Source organism: Rhineura floridana, chromosome 3 (assembly GCF_030035675.1).
Source record: "Rhineura floridana isolate rRhiFlo1 chromosome 3, rRhiFlo1.hap2, whole genome shotgun sequence".
NCBI classification, from domain to species: Eukaryota; Metazoa; Chordata; class Lepidosauria; order Squamata; family Rhineuridae; genus Rhineura; species Rhineura floridana.
Window position 1 is genome coordinate 194,259,657 of NC_084482.1, and position 23,088 is coordinate 194,282,744.

General features: G+C 42.9%; 1 protein-coding gene across 1 annotated transcript in view; it reads right to left on the reverse strand.

Moving 5' to 3' along the window:
* Nucleotides 1–3,380: 3,380 nt before the first annotated feature.
* The window catches only part of LOC133378838 (uncharacterized), a 71,005-nt gene continuing 51,297 nt past the window's right edge, over nt 3,381–23,088 (reverse strand). The window contains exons 9-14 of the mRNA XM_061613452.1: nt 18,460–18,532; nt 15,659–15,714; nt 13,448–13,510; nt 10,243–10,427; nt 8,784–8,890; nt 3,381–7,837 (exon numbers count right to left, since the gene is read on the reverse strand). Coding sequence (XP_061469436.1) covers nt 7,678–7,837; nt 8,784–8,890; nt 10,243–10,427; nt 13,448–13,510; nt 15,659–15,714; nt 18,460–18,532 — 644 coding nt within the window. The 3' untranslated portion in view covers nt 3,381–7,677. The remainder of the gene's footprint in view (nt 7,838–8,783; nt 8,891–10,242; nt 10,428–13,447; nt 13,511–15,658; nt 15,715–18,459; nt 18,533–23,088) is intronic.

Here is a 23,088-nt window from a genome sequence, read left to right on the forward strand (position 1 = left end):
TCCCCCATTGTCTTCTGACTTTCCATTGGCTTGGCTTCGCCCCAGAATCAGGAAACTTATCCAATTCACCCCAATGTCTGTTCCAGCTCCTTTCTTCTGCTATCCCCTTCTCTCTTCAGCCACTAGGCTTAAATAACAGTTGGGAGAGTGAAGGGATAGTAGCTGCTTGCTGCCCAAGCACACTGCTTCCAGCCCAAGCTTGTTTAGATCTGGTCAAACCAGGTGCAGCATGGAGTGGATGCTAATCTCAACAGCATTGGACTGCCCATAAAAGGGCACTGTCTAATGATTCTTGTTCACTAATAGGCAAAAAACCATATGCTGAGGGGCACATTACCAAATTCTTCCAAGCTACATAGGAAGTGGATTGGACTGTGAAAGACCAACCCAAATTGTATTTGCATTTTGACAAATTTGTAGGGCAGTACAATATCTCAGAGAGGAGGTCAGGTCTCCTGCTCCCCTGGTGCATTCACTATAGCTGCCCAATTTCCCTGCTTTTTAGAGTTTGATGGAAATATCTGTGGGCTATAGGTACGTTCTTAAACCGCAAGGTTTTTTGCCTATTAGTGAATTTCTCTGCTTTTTAATCTAAGAAATGGGATCCTGTGCAAGTTTGCTGAGAATGGATTGATCATTTGCATGCTTATTGAGTTCAGTGGGATTTATTCCCCTGCAATCATGCTTAGGATAGCTGAAACCGACCACAGGGGATGGGGAGGGGAGGAGGAGAGGAAGGGCAAGGGGGAGGGGAGCAGGCAGGAGGGGGAGGGGAGGACAGGTTTGATCATTTGCATGTTTATTGAATTCAGTGGGATTTACTCCCATGCAATCATGCTTAGGATAGGTAAAACTGACCAGGGAAGCAGGGAGGGAGGGCTGGAGTGGGCAGGGAAGGAGGAAGATGGGAGGGGAAGGAGGGGAAAGGCAGGTCTGATAATTTGCATGCTTATTGAGTTCAATGGGATTTAATGCTATGCAATCATGTTTAGGATAGGTAAAACTGACCATGCGGGAAGAGGAGGGGGAGGGGAAGGAGCACATTGGAGGAGGGCAAAAGAAGGGGGATGGGAGGGCAAGTTTGGTAAGCAGGTCTGATCATTTGCATGCTTATTGAGTTCAATGGGATTTATTCCTATGCAATCATGGTAAGGATAGGTAAAACTGACCATGGGGAGGATGAAGGGGAGAGGGAGGAGGGGATTGGAAGGGGATGGGGAGGGAAGAACAAAGGAAGGGGGAGGGAAGGGGCAAGAGGGAGTGGATAGGAGGGAGGATTTGATTATTTGCATACCTTTTAGTTCAATAGGATTTATTTCTGTGCAATCATGTTTGAAAATGGAAATGGACTGTCTTCAAGTTGATCCCAACTTATGATGACCCTATGAATAGGGTTTTCATGGTAAACGGTATTCAGAAGTGGTTTTACCATTGCCTTCCTCTGAGGCTGATAGGCAGTGACTGGCCCAAGGTCACTCAGTTAGCTTCATGGCTGTGTGGGGATTCAAATCCTGGTCGTAGTCCAACACTGACCAGGGGAGGGTAAGAGGATGGGCAGGGTAGGAGACTGGGTGGGTGGGCACTGGGCAGAAGGGAAGCCCCTTTCCATTCCAAAAGGAAAACATTTGAATAGTATCATTCTTTTTCAGGGTTTCCCACACCTTTTTATTCTACAGCAGCACATGTAGCCTCCCACCCAAATTTAAACCAAAGCTGTCTCTGGCCACATCCACACCAGACCTTTATTTCACTTTGGACAGTCATGGCTTCTCTCAAAGAATCCTGCGAAGTGTAGTTAGTGAAGGGTTCTGAGAGTTTCTAGGAGACGCCCTGTTCCCCTCACAGACCTTCAATCAGAGTGGCTGACTATTAAACCAGTCTGGCCACTGGAGCTCTGTCAGTGGAACAGGAGTCTCCTCTCAGCACCCTTCACAAACTACACTTCCCATGATTCTTTGGGGGAAGTCATGACTGCCTCAAGTGAAATCAAAGTCTGGTGTGGGTGTGGCCCCGATTAGGCAAGCCCAGCAGTTCTTACTGAGTATGCCCAACATTATCTTTCAGTTCAATGCAAAATTTCTTAATTAAAAATCAGCCAGGCAATTTTTTGAATTTTAAACTGCAGAAGATGAAGGTCAGAGTATGGGGCAAGGTCAGTAATAGGATTACAGGTACTTTATGAACATGGCTGATTTTTAATGAATTTCAACAGATTATGAGAACTCTGACAGAAAAAAGTCCAAAGGGTGGCTGCGTCCCCCCCCTTTTAGAATTTGAACTCTCTGTTCTCTTAGACTGTTTTGTGTATCACCATGAAAATTGAGAGGGTTGTTAAGCAAGCATTTCTGAGTTCAGGACTGTAAGTTTTTGTTTTCAAATGAGCCTATGGGAAGCATCAGAATGGCATGGGGGATATTTTCAATTTAACATTGCGGAATGTGAAAAATCCACACTGACTATAGTTTTTCTTGGTTACATGTGTGTGCCTCACAGGTCATGTCTCCCCAGGTTTTCCTTGGTGAGTGATGCTGCAGCTTTGCTGAAGCTAAATAGGTATAGACAAGGTACGGTGAATAATATCCACTAAATTGGACTTAGTACCGGATTCCAACCAAATTTGATAGTCTGCTACCTTTTTGAACTGGCACTAATTTCTTGCAGCAGGCTGCAGATGTAATTGGCACAGATTTTTTTTAAAATTTTTCCTCCAATTTTACGTAATTATCTTTGTAATTTCTTCTAAGTTGATTCATTTCTGTGTAGGTATGATAAATAGGAAAAAATAAACCATATGGAACACTGATTATTTACATGTGCATTTATGTTAAAAATTACCCTTTTTTTTGCATCCAAAAAAACACAAAACCAGCGGATCGAATCGGCAAGCGCCAAAGCAAGTGGGAACAAAAAAAGGGGGAATTGGGATGGAACAATGTATTGAAATACAAGCAGATCAGAACTAGGCAAGGAACCCTGGAAGGAGAACAGGATGATCTGCCGATCAGTTGCAAATTCCGTTTGAAGCTGAATTAAAAAAAAAAAAACACTTGCTGAGCCCACCAGGTTTTGCAGTGAAAGTGTATGTGGTTTGACTAGCATTGTGTGCCCCCATTTTCAAAAAAGAGAGGTGGAGATTCACTGAAACCAGCAGAACAGTAAGTGTGTTGCTACCCTTACTCTGTGCCTTGAATTGAAGAGTGCTGAAAGCCTTGTATAAGAGTGGGCTACAAGAACAGTTCTTTAATGTAATGAATAGGGACTGAAGAATCTCCCAATTTTGGTCCTCTCACTTTCTCATTTTTCCAATTTGCAATTCAGTTTACCCTATTTTATTTATTTACTTATTTATTTGCCTCAAATTTATTCAAGAGAAAGGGAGGGAAAGGGAAAAGGGAAAAATCAACACACATACAATACATCTGCTCATTTACAATAAAAGAAATATCAATACATCCCTCATAGTTTGCAAATATAGATTGATAGATGCCGTCGAAATGTCTGAATAGGTATCCAGGCAAAGTTGATATTTATGAAAAGTACGTTCAAATGTAGCAAGGGAGTTAAGATCTTCGGACCGTATTTTTCCTTCCAGGTTTGAAGTATAAGTGTCTCAGCAACCAGAAGGGCTCATAAAGTTCATTTTTGTTGCCCTGCCATTAATCCCCATAGCACAGGAATAATTTAAAAGTACATGAACATCCACAAATTTCAAGTTTACCCCATTCCTACATCAGTTTGCAAATTTGCAAAAAGAAATTATATGCTTTTTCATTTGCATTTCTCCTGTTGACCTGGACCAAAGTTGTTCAAGGCAACACAGGAACCTTGAACCTGGCCCGATGGCAAACAGGCAGCCAGTATAGATGTTTTAACAGGGGTGTCACATGCTGTCAGCTCTCTGCTCCCATTGGCAGTCTTGCCACAGCATTCTGCACTAGCTGGAGCTTTTGTAGCAGGCCCAATGGCAGCCCCACATACAGCACACTGCAGTAATCCAGTCTTGAGGTTACCAATGCATGGCCTACAGTGGCCAAGTGATCCCAGTCCAAGTAAGGTTGTAGGTGGTGTACTAGCTGATGCTGGTAAGAGACCCTTTTAGTTACAGAGGTCACTTGGGCCTCTAATGACAAAGTTATAGCCAGAAGCTACATAGCTGCTCCTTTAGAGGGAGTGCAATCCTGTCCAGAACAGACAACTAGCCTGTCTTCCAGATAAGGAAACTGCCTACTCATACAGTCTCCATCTTCCCAGGATTCAAACCTCATTTATTAGACCTCATCCAGTCCACCACTGCATTAAAGCAGCAGCACAGGGATTGCACTGCCTCTTCTGTTTCAAACGTTATGGAAAAACAGAGCTGTGTGTCATCAGTGTTCTGATGGCAACATGCTCCAAAGCTCTTAATGACCGCCCCCTCAGCAGCTTCACATAGATATTAAATGCTGTTGGGGACAAACTGGTGCCCTGAGGAACCCCACAGCACAAATTTCAGGGAGTCCAAGAGTACTCCCCCAAGGCTGCTAGCTGGACAAGACTTCACATGAAGGAATGGAAGCACTGTAATACAGTGCTTCCAGTATGCATCCCACTTAGTCGATCCAGGAGGGTACCATGGTCAATGGTACCAAAGGCTGCTGATAAACTAAGAGTAACAGGGCTGCATTCTCTCTGTCCTCTCCCAATACTGACCATCCATCAGGACAAACAGGACAGAGGGTCTGAGCCGCTAGTGCTTCAAAAGCAGCAAGAATGGTTTTCTGACTGCATTTTGAAGTGACACTGCCCTCTGCTGGCCAAAACTCCCTTCCCCACTGCTGCCTTCAGACCTTTCAGGACCACCCACAGAAAAGTGTTGGGCCAATCATTGTCTCTGCCTGAGCCTTCAGCAAAGCATTTCCATTGGCCACACCTTGAAGACACAGGGGTCGATCTACCAATCAGTTGCAAAACCTCCCTGAAACTGAATTTTAAAAAACTGCACTGAACCAATGAGGCTTTAAGAGTAAAAAGGGGCAGAGTTTGACTACTGTCATGTCCCCCCCCCCCGGTTTGAGAAAAGAGAGATAGAGACACACTGGAACAGCACAACGGTAAGTGTGTCTCTACCCTGATTCATTCCTAAAGCCAGGCCTAGTTCCACATTGAAGTACATGCAGATAATCAGTGTCATCCAGGAGCACTTGAAGGCATCTTATTCTGCTTTATCATTTCTTCCGTCATGCTTTCCCAATGCTACATTATTGCTGTCTGAAAGGACTATAGTGCAACAAAAGTGGGACAAAAAACCCCAGAATGTTTGTGATATGAAATATTACAAGATTTCAGCAGGTAGTATAGGACATGCACTGACTGGAAAGGAAGCAGTATGACTGCCCTGAAATTTTTGCAGGTGCAGTTAGTATTGAAAGCACCATCATGAAAGCACAATAAACAGGATGTTTGGAGAGGCCCATTTGATGGAGAAATTGTAATTATTCTCCTGTGGGATCTTTGCTTGGAGCAAAAAAGGTAGGCCTTTATTTAAAATAAATAAAACAAGCATATGCAAGGTCAGTCCCCCCAGAACACATCCAGGAAGTATCCAAGAGGGGCTGCAAAGAAATATAGTGTGCACAGATGTTTTATAGGATACCATTACAACATGTGAACATGATTTAACCAATCCTCCAAGTTGTTTGTAATAGTCAGAGCTTGGAAGTAACTAGTTACAAGTAACGAATTACTTGTAATTCATTACTTTTTTGAGTAACGAGTGGGTAATTCCTTTACATTTTGATTGTAATAGAACTAGGAGTAATTTTACTACTTTTGTGGAGTAATTGTAACGTTTCCAGAATTACTTTTGGGCATTACTTGGGGGGGGAGCAGGGGAAGTCTTCTACTCCTCTGATTTGTGGATGAAAATCATGTGCCTCAAACTGGGCTTCTGTGCAGCGTCGCTCTTTCCTCATGCTCTGTGGATGGGCAGGAGGTGACGAGGGAGGAGGCGGAGAGTGAGACGGGGTGGAGTGGAGAAAACAATTATTTTAAAAAATGGATGGTGGTGGTGAAGAATGGAGTGGAGGGAAAAAGGATCTCGAGGTCAAGAACATGGATAAAGGAGAAGAAGGCAGCAGCAGAATGGAGATAAAGAACTGTGGAGGTGAAAGATGACACGTGTGTGTGTGTGAGAGAGGGAGGGAGGGAATACTGTGTTTGCGCTTGGCACACAAAGTGGCCTCCACCACCCTTTCTGGCTACTGGGCTGCATTTGCAGTATTTTAATTTTTTTGCATCTCAGGGGAAAATGTTCGTTTGAGTGAGTGTCCCTTAGTTGGTGGCAGGGCAGGGTCTGGGAGGTGGTTAAGTGAGAGAAATTATGCTGGCTGGCTGAGTGGGGGGGTTGCACTTGGTTTGACGTGCAAAGATCTGAGTAATGGCCTCAGCCTCCCTCCCCACCACCCTTACCAGCGGAGAGACCACCATTGCTATCTTATGAATAAAAATAATTATTCTACTACCTCTGTATGTGTTTGTTTATTTTTAATGTTGTTTTAGGCTACTTAGATGTGCAGGAGCCAAGGCCAGCACCTTGTAGGCTTTTTTTAAAAAGTAACTGAAATGTAATTGTAGTGATTACTTTGGAGGAAAAGTAAAGTAATCAGTTACTTTCAGAGCAATTGTAATTGTAACGGTAATTACTACTTTTTTGGGCCATATAACTGTAACTTATTACTTTTTAAAAGTAATCTTCCAAGCTCTGGTAATAGTTCTTCCCTCTTGAAATATTTCCAACAAACCAGATAACTTTATTAAAATGAATACATGCATATTCATGCCTCCCATCTCCCATTGTGTTCATTGATGTCAACCTGTCCCTTTCACTGATTTACCACTATTCAACTGTTATACATTACTGATGATTCTGTACTGTTCTGAAACCTATGTGTACTATTACATTCCTTTCTATCATGGCTCCTGATCATTCAAGCTGGTCAAGGAACATTTCTTAGGACAAAACAGCATGTTCCTTGGGTGAAGTCATGACTACAAGCCAAATCTGGCTCTCCCTAGAGTGACTGGGAGTTCCATGTGAAAATTCCTCTTACTACCTTACTATAGAGAAAGATTAATGTTAACTCACCATAACCAAAAGCCACATAATATAAAGGATATAAGAAAAAGAATGATTAGGGAATACAGAAAAGGAAAAAGGGTAAATCTGAGCCAGCCACTTCTCCATAAAACACAGAGAAATGCAGAAAGGCAGCCCATCTCAAAATACCCCTTACCTCAAGAACACACTTAATGATTTTATGGAATACATCCTGCCATAATAAAATCAGTATCAAGCTAAAATGTCTATCTACTTAATTTCCCTTTATAAAGATTTCTTTTAACTGAAGTATTTTGCTTTTCAATAGGAGAGCTCAGAAACCTCCAAGATCAAATAGTAAAAATATATTAATCTTAACCAATACTAAATTAATGATGTTCCGTCACGCTTCTAGCCATTTCTTGGCTCGGAGTGATTGCTCAGGAATTTTGCAGAGAGGTGACGTTGACCTCTCTGCTTTTCCCTACCCACAGGCTTTGCTTTTAATACCTGCTGTAGGTGAATAAAGGGAAAGAAATCCATTTTTCCTTAATCAATTTTCAGGGGTCCTAATTGCTTGGGGGGCAGGACTTTAACCTGTTTTACCAAAGGCTCCACCAGCTCTTCGCTCTCCTGCAGAGGCTCCTCGTATAAGTATCAGGCTGGCTGCAGATCCAGTTTCTTTTTACCTGGCAGTCCGAGGACATGGCAAAACCAGTGTTCAGAAATGCACAGTCTCCACTTTTTCCCTTCACCTCCAACCTGCAACAAAAGAACCACAATAACAGCAGTATAAGGCCAGGCTGGCCATTCTGCCTTGCACAGAGAGGGAAAGGTATTCAAAACCCACAAACCTCAGAACAAGGGTGCATTGCATTTCCATCTGTGTTCGTAAGTGCCTTAAGATTGGCTATGGTGGCCCAATTCTTTGGTCTTGGTGGCAGGGCCTTCTTGGTGCTGGACAGTAGTTTAGGACATTTTTTCCCAGCCATCAATTATATACTGTCTGCCAGAATTTTAAAACAAGTTTCCAAAATCCATCTAAAAATGGGAAGGGCTAATCATTAGCAAGGCCCTTCCTCTTCCCACTGTAATGTTGATTTTTTATTTTTTTTTAATTAGCAGGCATTGCATGCTTGATATCTTCTGTTTAATAGGCAGGCTGTTTTGTTCTGTTAGTGCTTTTTAATGTTAGTATATTTTTATTTTGCGTATGTAAGCCAGTTTAATGAGTTGGTTTAAAAATGGGCTAAAATCATAAACAAATAAAGGCTCTTTCACCAGCTCTCTGAAAGATGGTGCCCTATGTTTGTTTCATATCTACAGAACAGGTTCTACATGATCGGTGCTAGTTTGATATTGCCAAGAAAGAAAACAGGAGCCTAACCTATAGCTCCATGCACAAGCCTGTTCCATCACTTGCTCCAGAAGAGTTCCCCTCCCATCCTTCCTTAATCCCATCTTCTTCCAGTACATTACTTTAAAAATTTGTTTCATCCTTACAGCAGATTGCACAAGCTCTCCCAGAGGGGTTTCCAAGCAGGATCACATACAAGAGTATCAGCCCTGTTCATGTCCCTACGAAATATTATACCCAGTGATATGTTTAGGTGTGGGAGAATGACAAAACTGTCTCTAAGGAACTGTCAAATGACTCCTACTTTGCGGTTTCCATCCCAGAGCCCAGAAACGTAAGCCAACGACTCACGTATTTTTGAATTCTTGCCCATCTGCCCATTTCCAGGTTTGGGTGGAGTCCTTTGAGAGGCCAATCCAGTGACCAGTTGTATCCATGATGTAACGCAGAATGAATGCCTTAAAAGTTACACAAAAGTCAGATTTAGAAGAGGTGTCTCCCGTCCTGGACTGGCTCGGGGTGGAGCTGTCCTCAGCACTGTCTCAAATGTAGCTCAGAATTGCTGGGTGAAGTCTGTTTCCTTAGGGCCCAGGTAGTCACCTTGTATCTGAGCAGCATTTACTCCATCCTAGACAGCAGCACCACCAGGTGTAACCTATACCTGATGTGTCTCATTTGGGCCAGTTTGTTCTCCTCACCAAAGATCTCAGTCTTCCTCTATCTAATTCATTTTACATCAAGATCACTTGCTGACCATAAGCAAATGGTTGTCTTTTTTACAGTTGAGTTGCTAGTAGCTAGCTACCTATATCTGGAATGGAAGCTGTCCTGACACCTTAAAGACCAACAAGCGTATTATGGCATAAGCCTTAATGAGCTAGAGTGTCATCAGTATATATATGACAGCCAGTGTGTAGTGGTTAGAGTATTGGACTAGGACCTGGGAGACTAGGGTTTCAACCACCAGTCAGCCATGAAGCTCACTGGATGAGCTTGGGCCAGCCACTGTCTCTCAGTCTAACCTACCTCTCAGGGTTGTTGTGGGGATTAAATGGGGGAGAACCATGTATGCCACCTTGAGCTTCACCTTGAGCTTAAGTTAGGAGATAAATAATTTATATATATATATATATATAAAAATTATTTATTTCTCTCAATAAATGAATAAAGTAAGTGTATGTTGAGGTAAATATGTGCCATGCCTATTATTTATACGTAGACAGCAACTGCAAGCTACACAGGAAGTGGATTGGACTGTGAAAGACCAACCCAAATTGGGTTTGCTTTTTGACAAATGTGTAGGGCAGTACAGTATCTCAGAGAGGAGGTCAGGTCTCCTGCTCCCCTGGTGCATTCACTATAGCTGCCCAACTTCCCTGCTTTTTAAAGTTTGATAGAAATATCTGTTGGCTATAGGGTACATTCTTAAACCGCAAGGTTTTTTGCCTATTAGTGAATAATTACATGGATCATGCCAGGATGTTTGTGTTAGCATCAACACTGCTTTGTAAACAGTCACTGTAATATTTTATATCCATTTATCTAGAAATGCATACATCAGAAGTGGCCAAAGGACATCCCAGCCTCTCAGCATCTCCAAAATCCTGTGTATCAAAATCCTCACTAAATTCTTTTGAAAACCTGACAGCCAAGATGAAGAATTTGTTCGCCTCAAGTTACAACAAGGCAAGAGCTATCAAGGATCATTTTTGTGCTTCTGTTAGGGCTGTACAGAACTTTCTTTACCATTGTGAGGAATAATTCTTTTACACACTTAAAAAGCTCCTCGGATGTTATCTGTTGGTCTCACCTTTTCCTGCTCACTCTCAATCACAGCCAGGGTGGAACCATAAAAAGCACAAAAACTCCGGCCAGAGGTCCAGTCTGTTTCTTCCTCAGAGAAAAAGTAGCATTTCCCCTCATAGTTGATCCAGAGACTTGGACATGCTTGGATAGGTGGCAGAGGGACATCCACAGCAGGGCATTGCTGAGTCACTGCAAATAAGTAAGAGAAGGAAAACTCTCCTCTGAACTTGCCTGTCACTTTCTTAAAGAGTAGCAATGTTCAAATATGAGCATACATATGGTAGATATATATGATAATGAATCTTTAAATATTTGATTTCACTTTTTTCTTACATTTATATCCCTCCATCTTCTGCCCCCCTCCCCATCAAGGAACCCAAGGTGGCATACATGTAGTCACCCATCCAGACACTGCCCAGACCCAGACCTGCTTAGCTTCAGCAAGGCGGTGGCCTCATGTGTCTTCAGACCATAATAGCGATGTGCTAGAATTCTGCCCAATTCAGATTTGGTACCAAATTTCCCATTAATTTGCTTATTCACTATCACTTCGGATCAGATTTTTATGTAGTGATTTTCCGCAGCTTTTGGAAATTGATTTTTTTTAAAAAAAATCAGTGTCTCAAGTATTGATATTATCAGTATTGATAATATCAATATTTGTATTGATTTTCCCTTTAATTTATCAATATTACTTTTAAAATATTGATATTTCTTTAAAAATATTAATATTAATATCAATATTTTTCTGAGGGGAAAAAATAGAACGGTAAAAGCAGCGACTTGCAGACAAAGAATGAACTCAAATTGATACCAGCCTGTTAGGTCGATGGAATGCTTTCAATCTAGCATCGGTCAACGGATCCCATCCCTAGACCCTACCCTGTATGGATCAGCACCCTGTTACTGTAAGGCAGGATCTCTCATATCCAAAGCACCCCCAAGAGATTGCCTGCCCAGTCACTTCAGGGAACAGGATTCTAAAGCATGTAAGACCACAAATATTACTGGCCTACAGAGATTACTACTAGGCCTAACTGCCCGTACTCAAAAATGATTAAACAGAAGAAGAAAATATCAGACCAGCTTTGCCTCCCTAGTTTTTGTGTTCTTGCTTTAAGGCCCTTGATTAGAATTGACCCTTTCCCCCTCTTGCCACTTTTCTGCTACAGCTCCTCACTTCTGCCTTGCCTTTGTAGGAATTGCAGCCAGGGTGTTGCAACATGCGTTGGCATGCACTGTGTGGCTTGGCCCAAAGATTAAGCAGAGAAAGAGAGCCTGTGACCTGACCAAAGTTAGAGAAGGAGTCGGTGGCAGGTACAATGAAGGGAACTGAGGAGCACCAATCCCTCAACTTGCCTTTATTAAGTACTTTATTTTTACATTTATATTCCACCTTTCCTCCAAAGAGCTGAAGGAGGTGTACATTTTATCCACACAACAACCATGTGAGGTAGATTAGGCTGAGACTATGACTGGTTCAAGTGTAGGGATTTGAACCCTGGTCCAACACCCTCAGACCTACTACACCACACTGGTTCTTTATGTTCATAGAATCATAGAATAGTAGAGTTGGAAGGGGCCTATAACACCATCGAATCCAACCCCCTGCTCAATGCAGGAATCCAAATCAAAGCATTCCCCACAGATGGCTGTCCAGCTGCCTCTTGAATGCCTCCAGTGTCGGAAAGCCCACTACCTCGCTAGGTAATTGGTTCCATTGTCGTATGGCTCTAACAGTTAGGAAGTTTTTCCTGATGTCCAGTCGAAATCTGGCTTCCTGCAACTTGAGCCCACTATTCCGTGTCCTGCACTCTGGGACGATCGAGAAGAGATCCCGGCCCTCCTCTATGTGACAACCTTTCGTATACTTGAAGAGTGCTATCATCTTCCCTCAGTCTTCTCTTCTCCAGGCTAAACATGCCCAGTTCTTTCAGTCTCTCCTCATAGGGCTTTGTTTCCAGTCCCCTGATCATCTTTGTTGCCCTCCTCTGAACCCGTTCCAGTTTGTTTGCATCCTTCTTGAAGTGTGGAGACCAGAACTGGATGCAGTATTCAAGATGAGGCCTAACCAGTGCTGAATAGAGGGGAACTAGTACTTCACGCGATTTGGAAACTATACTTCTGTTAATGCAGCCTAATATAGCATTTGCCTTTTTTGCAGCCATATCACACTGTTGGCTCATATTCCATTCACTCTAGAGGCTTGTCCATTAGGGTGAGCAGGCCACTGCCCCACCAACCTCAGTCTGGCCTCAGCCAACTTCACATGCCTTATCTTCTTACTCACAACCACTCCTCCTCCTTAGTTCCAGTGTTGCCCTTGGAGAACTCAGCAGGGAGGAGGAGGAAGATGCAACTAGAAAGTTTTGCCTTTGCCCGTCTTTGGCAACTGCATGGGTGAGAGAGATGCTGGCCATGTGGTTCCTTCCTTGCTTTCCATTCAATCGTTGCTCAAGAGGGATGGCAAAGAAACCAGGTGAAGCCCCGTCCGGTGTTGTTCATGGATCCAGATGGTTCTCAGTGAGAAGCTGCCACAGGGAAGCAGCTCTCACACAACCACCACTAAGTGCGAATTGAGCCTGAGAAGCCAAACTGCTGGAACCAGAGGGGCAAATAGGGGTCCCTCCAGACAACCAGCTCCTTGAGCAGTCATCCTGGTTTGCTTTCACAAAGCTTACATGAAGGTTATACGGTGTCCATTCTTTATGGAACTTTCTCCCCCACTTGGTTTGTGGGGAGACCGTAAGACAAGGAACATTCATTCCAATTTGTCTGCACAGCACTTACGCATTTCCCCATCAACTGATTGTTATCCCACACTTGTTAGTGCATTTCCCCGTCAGTTTCCTAGCTGTAAGAAGTTAGCTGTTGCTTTGTTAAGTGACTTTGTTGTGCCAGAGCACTTTAGTGGTGTTCAGTTTAATTATTGACTGTGGTTCTTACTAGTTTTATATTGTATTTTATTGTGTCAATGTACGTCGCCTAGAGTGGCCGTTAATTCGGCCAGATAGGCGACTCGTAAATAAAATATTATTATTATTATTATTATTATTATTATTATTATTATTTAATCCACTGTCACTGAACCTAAATCTCCAGTATGAATCTCAACTGAAAAATACTGGCAGTCTGGAGGCAACCTATGCGGCAACTGTATCACTGGGGCAGACGTACAACCAAGCACTCAAAATAATCAGAAAACTCACCTGCACACAAAACTAGAATGAGGATGAGGGTGAGGATGAAGATGAGGGTGACGGGATGATTCCCTGAAAGGAAATAGATTAATGATGCTGGTGGTGCCAATTCCTAGAATGAAGCAAGGAGTATATATTGTTATGGGTTAGGGGTTGAGATAGATAATTTCTATGAGTCCCCTTCCAGCCTCTGATTTGGAGACTTGTGTCTGGGGGTGAGAAACCCTCTCTGCTGGTCAGATGAGTTTCTTTAATGTAATAGAGTGGTCAGGTGGGTTAATGGGTCTATCAGGTGCCCATCATCTGGTGAATGGGCCAGGGAGATCCTTTTGTCATTGAAACTCTTCAGGAGGCTTGTGTTTTGAGTTGCGTCTGGGAAAGGCTGGGGACTGGAGGCAGGCAGAGAGACTGGCTCTCTGCACCATGGCTTTGGGATGCCTCCTGTAACCCCAATGGAAAAGCTGGATATTGGACTGCTGATGCCGTGAACCCCTCCATCCTAAGCTCAGGTTGGAATGTGTGTAAATAAATAAACCATATTTCATAAAGACACCACAGTCTCCCTTGACCTTCCGAAGGAAACCAAACCCTGGGTGAGTGCAGGGACCCCTGGAAATCTCACCGCTCAGAGATTGGGGGGTGCTCAACAATATTTATCTCAGCCGGAGCTAATCTTTCCCTGCTCTGGCCACATGAGCAAAATAGGAAAAGTTGTGCGGGGGAAACCAATTGCGGGAAAAGAAGAGGAGAAAGATGGATAGAAGTATGTTTGATTGAGCCCAACAGCATTGCTGGCCCCCCTGTTAGAGAGACTGATGCAGCTGATTTTGGATATCATGTAAAGGGGAGCAAGAAAAACAGCATCTTGCAGCACAGGTGCTGCTAGCAATTAGGGTGCACCTGATGCTGCTATGGCTATATAAGGGCTCCGTTTCAGTTTGTTCCTTGCTGGAACAGCTTCAGAGCTCTGCATTCCTAGACTCGAGCACAGCCTTAACTTACACTCAGTTTGGGACTTGCCTTGCTGTGCTGCAGTCAGAGCAGGACATTCTCACCTCCCTCACAAAAAACACCCTTACAAATCAAAGGGAGTGCAAGGGGGGCAGGCCCTTCCAACTCTAGCAACTGCTCTACACAGCCCTGCCATTTCCACAGCACATTCTACATGAGAATCGCCAACCTGATGCCAGATTTGCAATCCCCGTATTAAAGAATCAATATTGGATGCTAAAAAGTCAGGGATTTTTGAAAAATTGAAAAGTTCTGAGATATATTCTGGTTTCTTAGTTCTCTCCCCATCACGGGTAGAAAAATTGCATGTGATCAGGCATGTATGCATGGCATGCTTGTCCATCGAATTCATCATTATTTTAGCGCAATCCTAAGACTTGCTCCTCAGCCTCACCACATGCAGACTCCACAGGCAGGGGAACTGTGTACATTTCTCCTTAATTATGAAGTCTAGAACTTTGGGCAGCATGAGGGGAAGACACCGCCTTTGTAGATGTGAAAAGCATTTAGAATGAACATATGACAAATTCATGGAGGATAATGCTATAAATGGCTCAGGATGGCTATATCCAGACTATATAGAGTCATGATGGCTATGTATAACTTCCAGGATCAGGGGCAATGTGCCTCTGGATGCCAGTTCCTGGGGATCATGACAAGAAGGGTGTTCTAGTGCCAATGCCCAGGTTGTGATTTTGCATCTGACTGGTAACTGTGAGAATAGAATTCTGGACTAGATGGGCCTTTGGCCTCATTTATTTATTTTATTACTAGATTTTTATCCCGCCTTTCCTCACAGCAGGAGCCCAGGGTGGCAAACAAAACCACTAAAAACACTCTAAAACATCATAAAACAGACTTTAAAATATATTACCACAAAACATCCTTAAAAACATAATTAAAACAAAACTTCTTTAAAAACTTTTTTTAAAAAAAACATTTAAAACATTTTTAAAGAAAGCTTTAAAAACATTAAAAAGCAGGAATGTTCTTAACAGGTGTAAGTGAGAGGCAGAGACAGTCATCTCTACTTCCACTATATGCACCTTCACTTCAGGCACTGAAACAAATGCAAATGGTTCATCCCCCTTATAACATCTGAAAAAAGGCTACAATGACAAGAGGTTGACCGAAACTTGGATAAAAATTTAACTGTCCTTGGACCAGATTTTGTTTCCAAATGTCCCACAGCACTGAATGACAGCTCACCTCTGTTGGTGCCCTCATTTCCTTCATGTGCTGCTGCTACACAGGGATTGTTGCTCCTGAAATAGAAGAAAATAAGAGCCATGCCTGACCTAATCAAGGGCTCATATGATCTATTATTATATTATATATTAATTATTTTTCTGCCTTTCACTCCTTTGCTGCCTAGGGATCCCACTGAGTTGGCATTTCCTTTGAGTGAACCACTATGACTCCAACATTTGTTCCTGGATAGTCACAGTCAGACTATCACTGTAAATGTGAAGATGAGACTGTTCGTCCCAGCATGCATTTACTCATACTGAATGCCATCTGCCACTTTGTTAACCCGTCACTCAGATTAAAGAGTTCTTCACAGTCTACTGTGGTTCACCTTTGGAAGCTCTTCACAGTCTTTTGGGGTTTTTTTACCATAAAAAATGTTTTGGTGTCATCTTCAAATTTCTTCTGCTCCGACTCCATTCATTAACAAACAAATCAAACAGTCCCAATCCCCTGGGGCATCCCACTGTTTTTTCCTCTCAGTTGTGAGACATGTCAATTACCTGTTTGCTTTTTATTGTTTCCAAACAGTAACTAATCCAGAGGACACCCTCTGCTGTCCCATGAGTTCAAAGGAGGGTGGGTTTTTTTGTAAAAACAGACCAAAACTAAACTGTACTTTGTTAAAGCTTTCTGAAAGTCCAATAATAATAATAATAATAATAAAAAGCAATGCATAATGGATCAGCCTTATCTATATGTTTGATGACAAAGAATTCTAAAAAGGCAGGATTTTGGATTTTTTAAGAAGCTATATTCTTTCTCTTTCCAGTTGTTCTATTTGCTTAATAATTCTATTTAATAATGCCTCCCACAAATTTATGTGGGACAGACATTAAGCAAATGGGACTGATTTTCTGGTTCTGCCTGAGGACTGGAAAGTGGCAAATGTAACGCCAATATTCAAAAAGGGATCCAGAGGGGATCCCGGAAATTACAGGCCAGTTAGCTTAACTTCTGTCCCTGGAAAACTGGTAGAAAGTATTATTAAAGCTAGATTAACTAAGCAGATAGAAGAACAAGCTTTGCTGAAGAAGAGCCAGCATGGCTTCTGCAAGAGAAAGTCCTGTCTCAGTAACCTATTAGAATTCTTTGAGAGTGTCAACAAGCATATAGATAGAGGTGATCCAGTGGACATAGTGTACTTAGACTTTCAAAAAGCGTTTGACAAGGTACCTTACCAAAGACTTTTGAGGAAGCTTAGCAGTCATGGAATAAGAGGAGAGGTCCTCTTGTGGATAAGGAATTGGTTAAGAAGCAGAAAACAGAGAGTAGGAATAAACTGACAGTTCTCCCAATGGAGGGCTGTAGAAAGTGGAGTCTCTCAAGGATCGGTATTGGGACCTGTACTTTTCAACTTGTTCATTAATGACCTAGAATTAGGAGTGAGCAGTGAAGTGGCCAAGTTTGCTGATGACACTAAATTGTTCAGGGTTGTTAAAACAAAAAGGGATTGTGAAGAGCTCCAAAAAGACCTCTCCAAACTGAGTGAATGGGCGGGAAAATGGCAAATGCAATTCAATATAAACAAGTGTAAAATTATGCATATTGGAGCAAAAAAACTGAATTTCACATATACGCTCATGGGGTCTGAACTGGCGGTGACCAACCAGGAGAGAGACCTCAGGGTTGTAGTGGACAGCACGATGAAAATGTCGACCCAGTGTGCGGCAGCTGTGAAAAAGGCAAATTCCATGCTAGCGATAATTAGAAAAGGTATTGAAAATAAAACAGCCGATATCATAATGCAGTTGTATAAATCTATGGTGCGGCCGCATTTGGAATGCTGTGTACAGTTCTGGTCACCTCATCTCAAAAAGGATATTACAGAGTTGGAAAAGGTTCAGAAGAGGGCAACCAGAATGATCAAGGGGATGGAGCGACTCCCTTACGAGGAAAGGTTGCAGCATTTGGGGCTTTTTAGTTTAGAGAAAAGGCGGGTCAGAGGAGACATGATAGAAGTGTATAAAATTATGCATGGCATTGAGAAAGTGGATAGAGAAAAGTTCTTCTCCCTCTCTCATAATACTAGAACTCGTGGACATTCAAAGAAGCTGAATGTTGGAAGATTCAGGACAGACAAAAGGAAGTACTTCTTTACTCGGCGCATAGTTAAACTATGGAATTTGCTCCCACAAGATGCAGTAATGGCCACCAGCTTGGACGGCTTTAAAAGAAGATTAGACAACTTCATGGAGGACAGGGCTATCAATGGCTACTAGCCGTGATGGCTGTGCTCTGCCACCCTAGTCAGAGGCAGCATGCTTCTGAAAACCAGTTGCCGGAAGCCTCAGGAGGGGAGAGTGTTCTTGCACTCGGGTCCTGCTTGCGGGCTTCCCCCAGGCACCTGGTTGGCCACTGTGAGAACAGGATGCTGGACTAGATGGGCCAGTGGCCTGATCCAGCAGGCTCTTCTTATGTTCTTATCCCCGAATCTCTCTCATTGCCAATGTCTAGTCCTTTGATAAGCAGACTAATTTTAGAGACAACCTCCATATCTTGGATAGGAGACCGTCAACCTTTTGAGCTCCTTGAGATTTCTTAGCTATGTTATAGTTATTATTTATTAAATTTATATCCCGCCCCTCCTCCCAGTAGGATCCCAGGGCGGCTTGCAGATCAGATGCAGATGATTGCAGATCCCAGCCAATAATTTGTCAATTAGTTCTACAAAGTCATCTCATTCATTTATTTGACTTTTACCCCATATCTTGATCCCTTACATAAAATAATACATTGCAATAACGTTGGGATTGTTTTACCTCCTCAGCTCCATGTTGTTCTGAAGTAGCTGATTCTCCCTTTCCATCCTCAGGAGGGCTGCAGGTCTTTTCACTGTCCAAGGGCAGAGAAGGAGGAGCTGGGTGTGAATTGTGAACTGATGGCAGTTGGATCATGTGTTCTTATTTGATTCAGTCCTCTAGACTCCCTCCCTGAAAAGTGTGGTTCAGGCATGGGTTTCTGGTTGTGTGCCCTCATCCTTCCATGTTCTTTCTTCCCTTGTCCTCCCCCAGTCACCAAACGCCCCCTCCCATTTCTTTAAAATTTCTTCCTTCCATTTCTGAATTCGATTGCTCACTCTCTTTCCTAAGCAAGCCAAAAGGTATCGTAAACTTTGTTTCATTTCTGAGTGTTCTCTTCCTCCCATGGAAGTCCAGGGCAGCCTACAACATAAGTAAATACAATACTTATGTTTCGTGCAAATGGTTTCTACAATCAAGCAGTATATTTGTTGTTATATGCCTTCAAGTCAATTTTGACTTATGGCGACCCTATGAATCAGCAACTTCCAATAGCATCTGTTATAAACCACCCTGTTCAGATCTTGTAAATTCAGGTCTGTGGCTTCCTTTATGGAATCAATCCATCTCTTGTTTCGCCTTCCTCTTTTTCTACTCCCTTCTGTTGTCCCCAGCATTATTGTCTTTTCTAGTGAATCCTGTCTTCTCATGATGTGTCCAAAGTCTGATAACCTGTTTCATCATTTTAGCGTCTAGTGATAGTTCTGATCTAATCTGTTCTGACACCCAATTATTTGTCTTTTTCACAGTTCATGGTATGTGCAAAGCTCTCCTCAAACACCACATTTCAAATGAGTTGATTTTTCTCTTATCTGCTTTTTTCACTGTCCAGCTTTCACAATCTTACACAGAGATTGGGAATACTGTGGTCTGAATGATCCTGACTTTAGTGTTCAGTGATACATCTTTGCATCTGAGGACCTCTTCTAGTTCTCTCATAGCTGCCCTCCCCAGGCCTAGCCTTCTTCTGATTTCCTGACTATTGTCTCCATTTTGGTTAATGACTGTGCCGAGGTATTGACTTTGACAAGTTCAATGTCCTCATTGTCAACTTTAAAGTTACATAAATCTTCTGTTGTACTTTTTGTTAAATAAATGAATAAAAATTAAATACAGTTAACAATTACCAGAAATAAAAACAATAAAAACATCACATCAATAACAATCAGCTAAAGGCACTGTTTACATAATGTAGCTGATTAAAGTTCTAGACTATGCAATGACTGTCATCTTCCGCCAAAGAGTGAAAAAATATGTAATCTGTTGACATCAAAATGATAGGAAAGAAGGATCCTAGGGTTTATGGTCTGAAGGCACATGAGGCTACAGTAGGGCCCCGCTTCCCGGCGCTCTGCTTCCTGCCGTTCCGCTAATGCAGCGGCTTTCCTCCCCTCTTTAAAAGCCGCTTTTGCAGCATTTTGTGGCATTTTTGCGCGATGCACCCCATTAAAGTCAATGGAGTTCCGCCTTACGGCAATTTCCGCTTTACGGCGGGGGTCTGGAACGGAACCCGTCGTATAAGCGGAGTCCTACTGTACAACCTTGCTGAAGGTAAGCAGGTGTGGATCTGGTCAGTGCCTGAATGGGAGACCACCTGGAAACTATATGTATGCCACCTTGGGTTCCTTGATTGAAGAAATATGATATAAATGTAAGAATATAAATAAATAAGGGGACACACATACCTCCAAGGGGTGGGAGTTCCACATCTGGGGTGCTACCACAGAGAAGACCCTATCTTGTGATACCATGCAATGGGGCATGCAACACAATGGACCATGATTTTCCTCATCCACTTTTTATTTTTTAAAGATGCCCACCACATCTACTTGAATTTTTTCCCTACTTTTCCCAGCCAAATACACGCCTAACATAGTGGGGAAGTATCATCCAATGTTGCTCCACACAACCAATGTGCAGTCCAAAATAATATTCTCTTAAATGTCAAAAATTAACTGAACTTAGTGGGACCTGATTCTAAATGCATTATACAAACTATAAAGTTCCCAAGAGCTGAGCAAATACAAGGGTGAAAAAAGATTGCAAAAGAAGTAATCTGGGAGCCTATTCTAGTTAATAGCTTGCTGTGCATTGAACCCTCTTTGATATACTATTTATTTATTTATTATTTATTACATTTATAACCCGCCTTTCTTTTCATAATAGAAACCCAAGGGGCTTACATATGGTTCCCAGGCAGTCTCCTATCCAGACACTGACCACTCCTGACCCTGCTTAGGTTCAGAAGGGTGCTGGCCTCATGTGCCTTCAGACCATAGCCTGGGACCAGACTGCAGCAGCCTTTGCCAACCTGGTGTCCTCCAGATGTTTTGAGCCAGCCTGATGCCCTCTGTGCTGGCTAAGGCTGGTAAGAGTTATAGTCACAAACATCTGTTAGGGTACCAGATTGGGTAAGGCTAGACTACAAGGTTCAAGGCTGTTGATACAGCACATGGAGTGGTTCTTTAACCAATGCTGGACCATTCAGATTTGAGGACTCACCCACTGATCTCCCATCACCACTATTTCCCACATTCAGTGATCTCTTCTAGGAAGTAGTTTTTATGCACCACACTTTCATCTTTTTTGTACTGTATTGGGGTTTGGATCCTTTGGGGAACTTTTATCCCATGTCTGGGTTTCCCCATAAGGTTAGGTACCACCTGTACGTTTTGCCCTGCAGGACAAAAGCAGCCTGAGAGGTGGTAGTGGATTTTAATCAGAGAAATGGCACAGGGATGGGTTAAACCTTGTCCTCCCCCACTATAAACACTGCAGGAGTGCAGGTCCAACCTGAATCCAGCCCCCAGTGCTATTAATAACTTTCCCACTAACACCAGCACACACAGAGAAGCCAAGGGAGATCCTGATGATGAGCTGTTTCAATGACTTGACCCCTCTGAGAGTGCCAGAAAGTCCCCAGATGTAATCTTGCTTAAGCCAGGAATTCATTAAGGTGACTTAGGCAAATAATTATATCAACACCCTGACCCCCAATCTGCAATGTAAGGATTATAGAAGTGGCCTACTTTACAAGGTTGTTGCAAATATTACAATAATGTGTGTGAGGCACTTTGAACACGCAAAACTATATAAATGCTAACAATGATCATGAAGTCAACTGTGGCACAGAGGCTAGAGCCAAGTGGCATTATCCCAATGGAAAGCAGAAGTGGGTGGGGCCAGACCCGGAAGTAGATGATCATGTGGCCAGATCTACAGTCAAGTAGAGACACGTAATCACACACAGAAAGCTATTTTTCATGGGGGGGGGGGAAGGCTTATACTTAATTCTGAGCAACTCCAAGTTTCACTTTCCATTTTCTCCGTCAACATTTTTACAGTTTGCAAAATCAGGAAAAAGCAACACCCTTTAGTTGTCTTGACTATGCAAAAGGCACAAAAAACTCAGTAACCCCAGCTAGGGTTGCCAGGCTCAGTGCCTGAGACTGATCCTGTATCTTTAGGAGAAGAGAAAGTCAGCCAAGTGCAGGTGTTCTTGCAACTCTGTGATGAGAAAAACCACAAGGTGGAATTCTCCCTTCCCCCTGCACAACTTTTAAAGATACAGAAGACCTCTTGGTTGCCAGGCCCAGCCTCCAAGAGGTCTTCTGTATCTTTAAAAGTTGTGGAGGGCGAAGGGAGAATTCCACCTTGTGGTTTTTCCCATTACAGAGTTGCAAGAACACCTGCACTTGGCTGACCTTCTCTTCTAAAGATACAGGATCAGCCTCAGGCCAAGAACCTGGCAACCCTAATCCTAGCAGACAAACAATGTCAATAAACAGCTGAAGTACAAGCCCTACCTTAAAGCAATTCAAATTCTTAAACTTCAAAATGCAACTGCACCCCAAAAATGGAATGAATACAATTGCAAAATGCATGGATGGCTTCTTGCATTTCCCCTCAATGAATACAAGTCTACCTCTGTGGTGAGGTAAGAACATAAGAACATAAGAAGAGCCTGCTGGATCAGGCCAGTGGCCCATCTAGTCCAGCATCCTGTTCTCACAGTGGCCAACCAGGTGCCTGGGGGAAGCCTGCAAGCAGGACCCGAGTGCAAGAACACTCTCCCCTCCTGAGGCTTCCGGCAACTGGTTTTCAGAAGCATGCTGCCTCTGACTAGGGTGGCAGAGCACAGCCATCATGGCTAGTAGCCATTGATAGCCCTGTCCTCCATGAATTTGTCTAATCTTCTTTTAAAGCCATCCAAGCTGGTGGCCATTACTGCATCTTGTGGGAGCAAATTCCATAGTTTAACTATGCGCTGAGTAAAGAAGTACTTCCTTTTGTCTGTCCTGAATCTTCCAACATTCAGCTTCTTTGAATGTCCACGAGTTCTAGTATTATGAGAGAGGGAGAAGAACTTTTCTCTATCCACTTTCTCAATGCCATGCATAATTTTATACACTTCTATCATGTCTCCTCTGACCCGCCTTTTCTCTAAACTAAAAAGCCCCAAATGCTGCAACCTTTCCTCGTAAGGGAGTCGCTCCATCCCCTTGATCATTCTGGTTGCCCTCTTCTGAACCTTTTCCAACTCTAGAATATCCTTTTTGAGATGAGGCGACCAGAACTGTACACAGTATT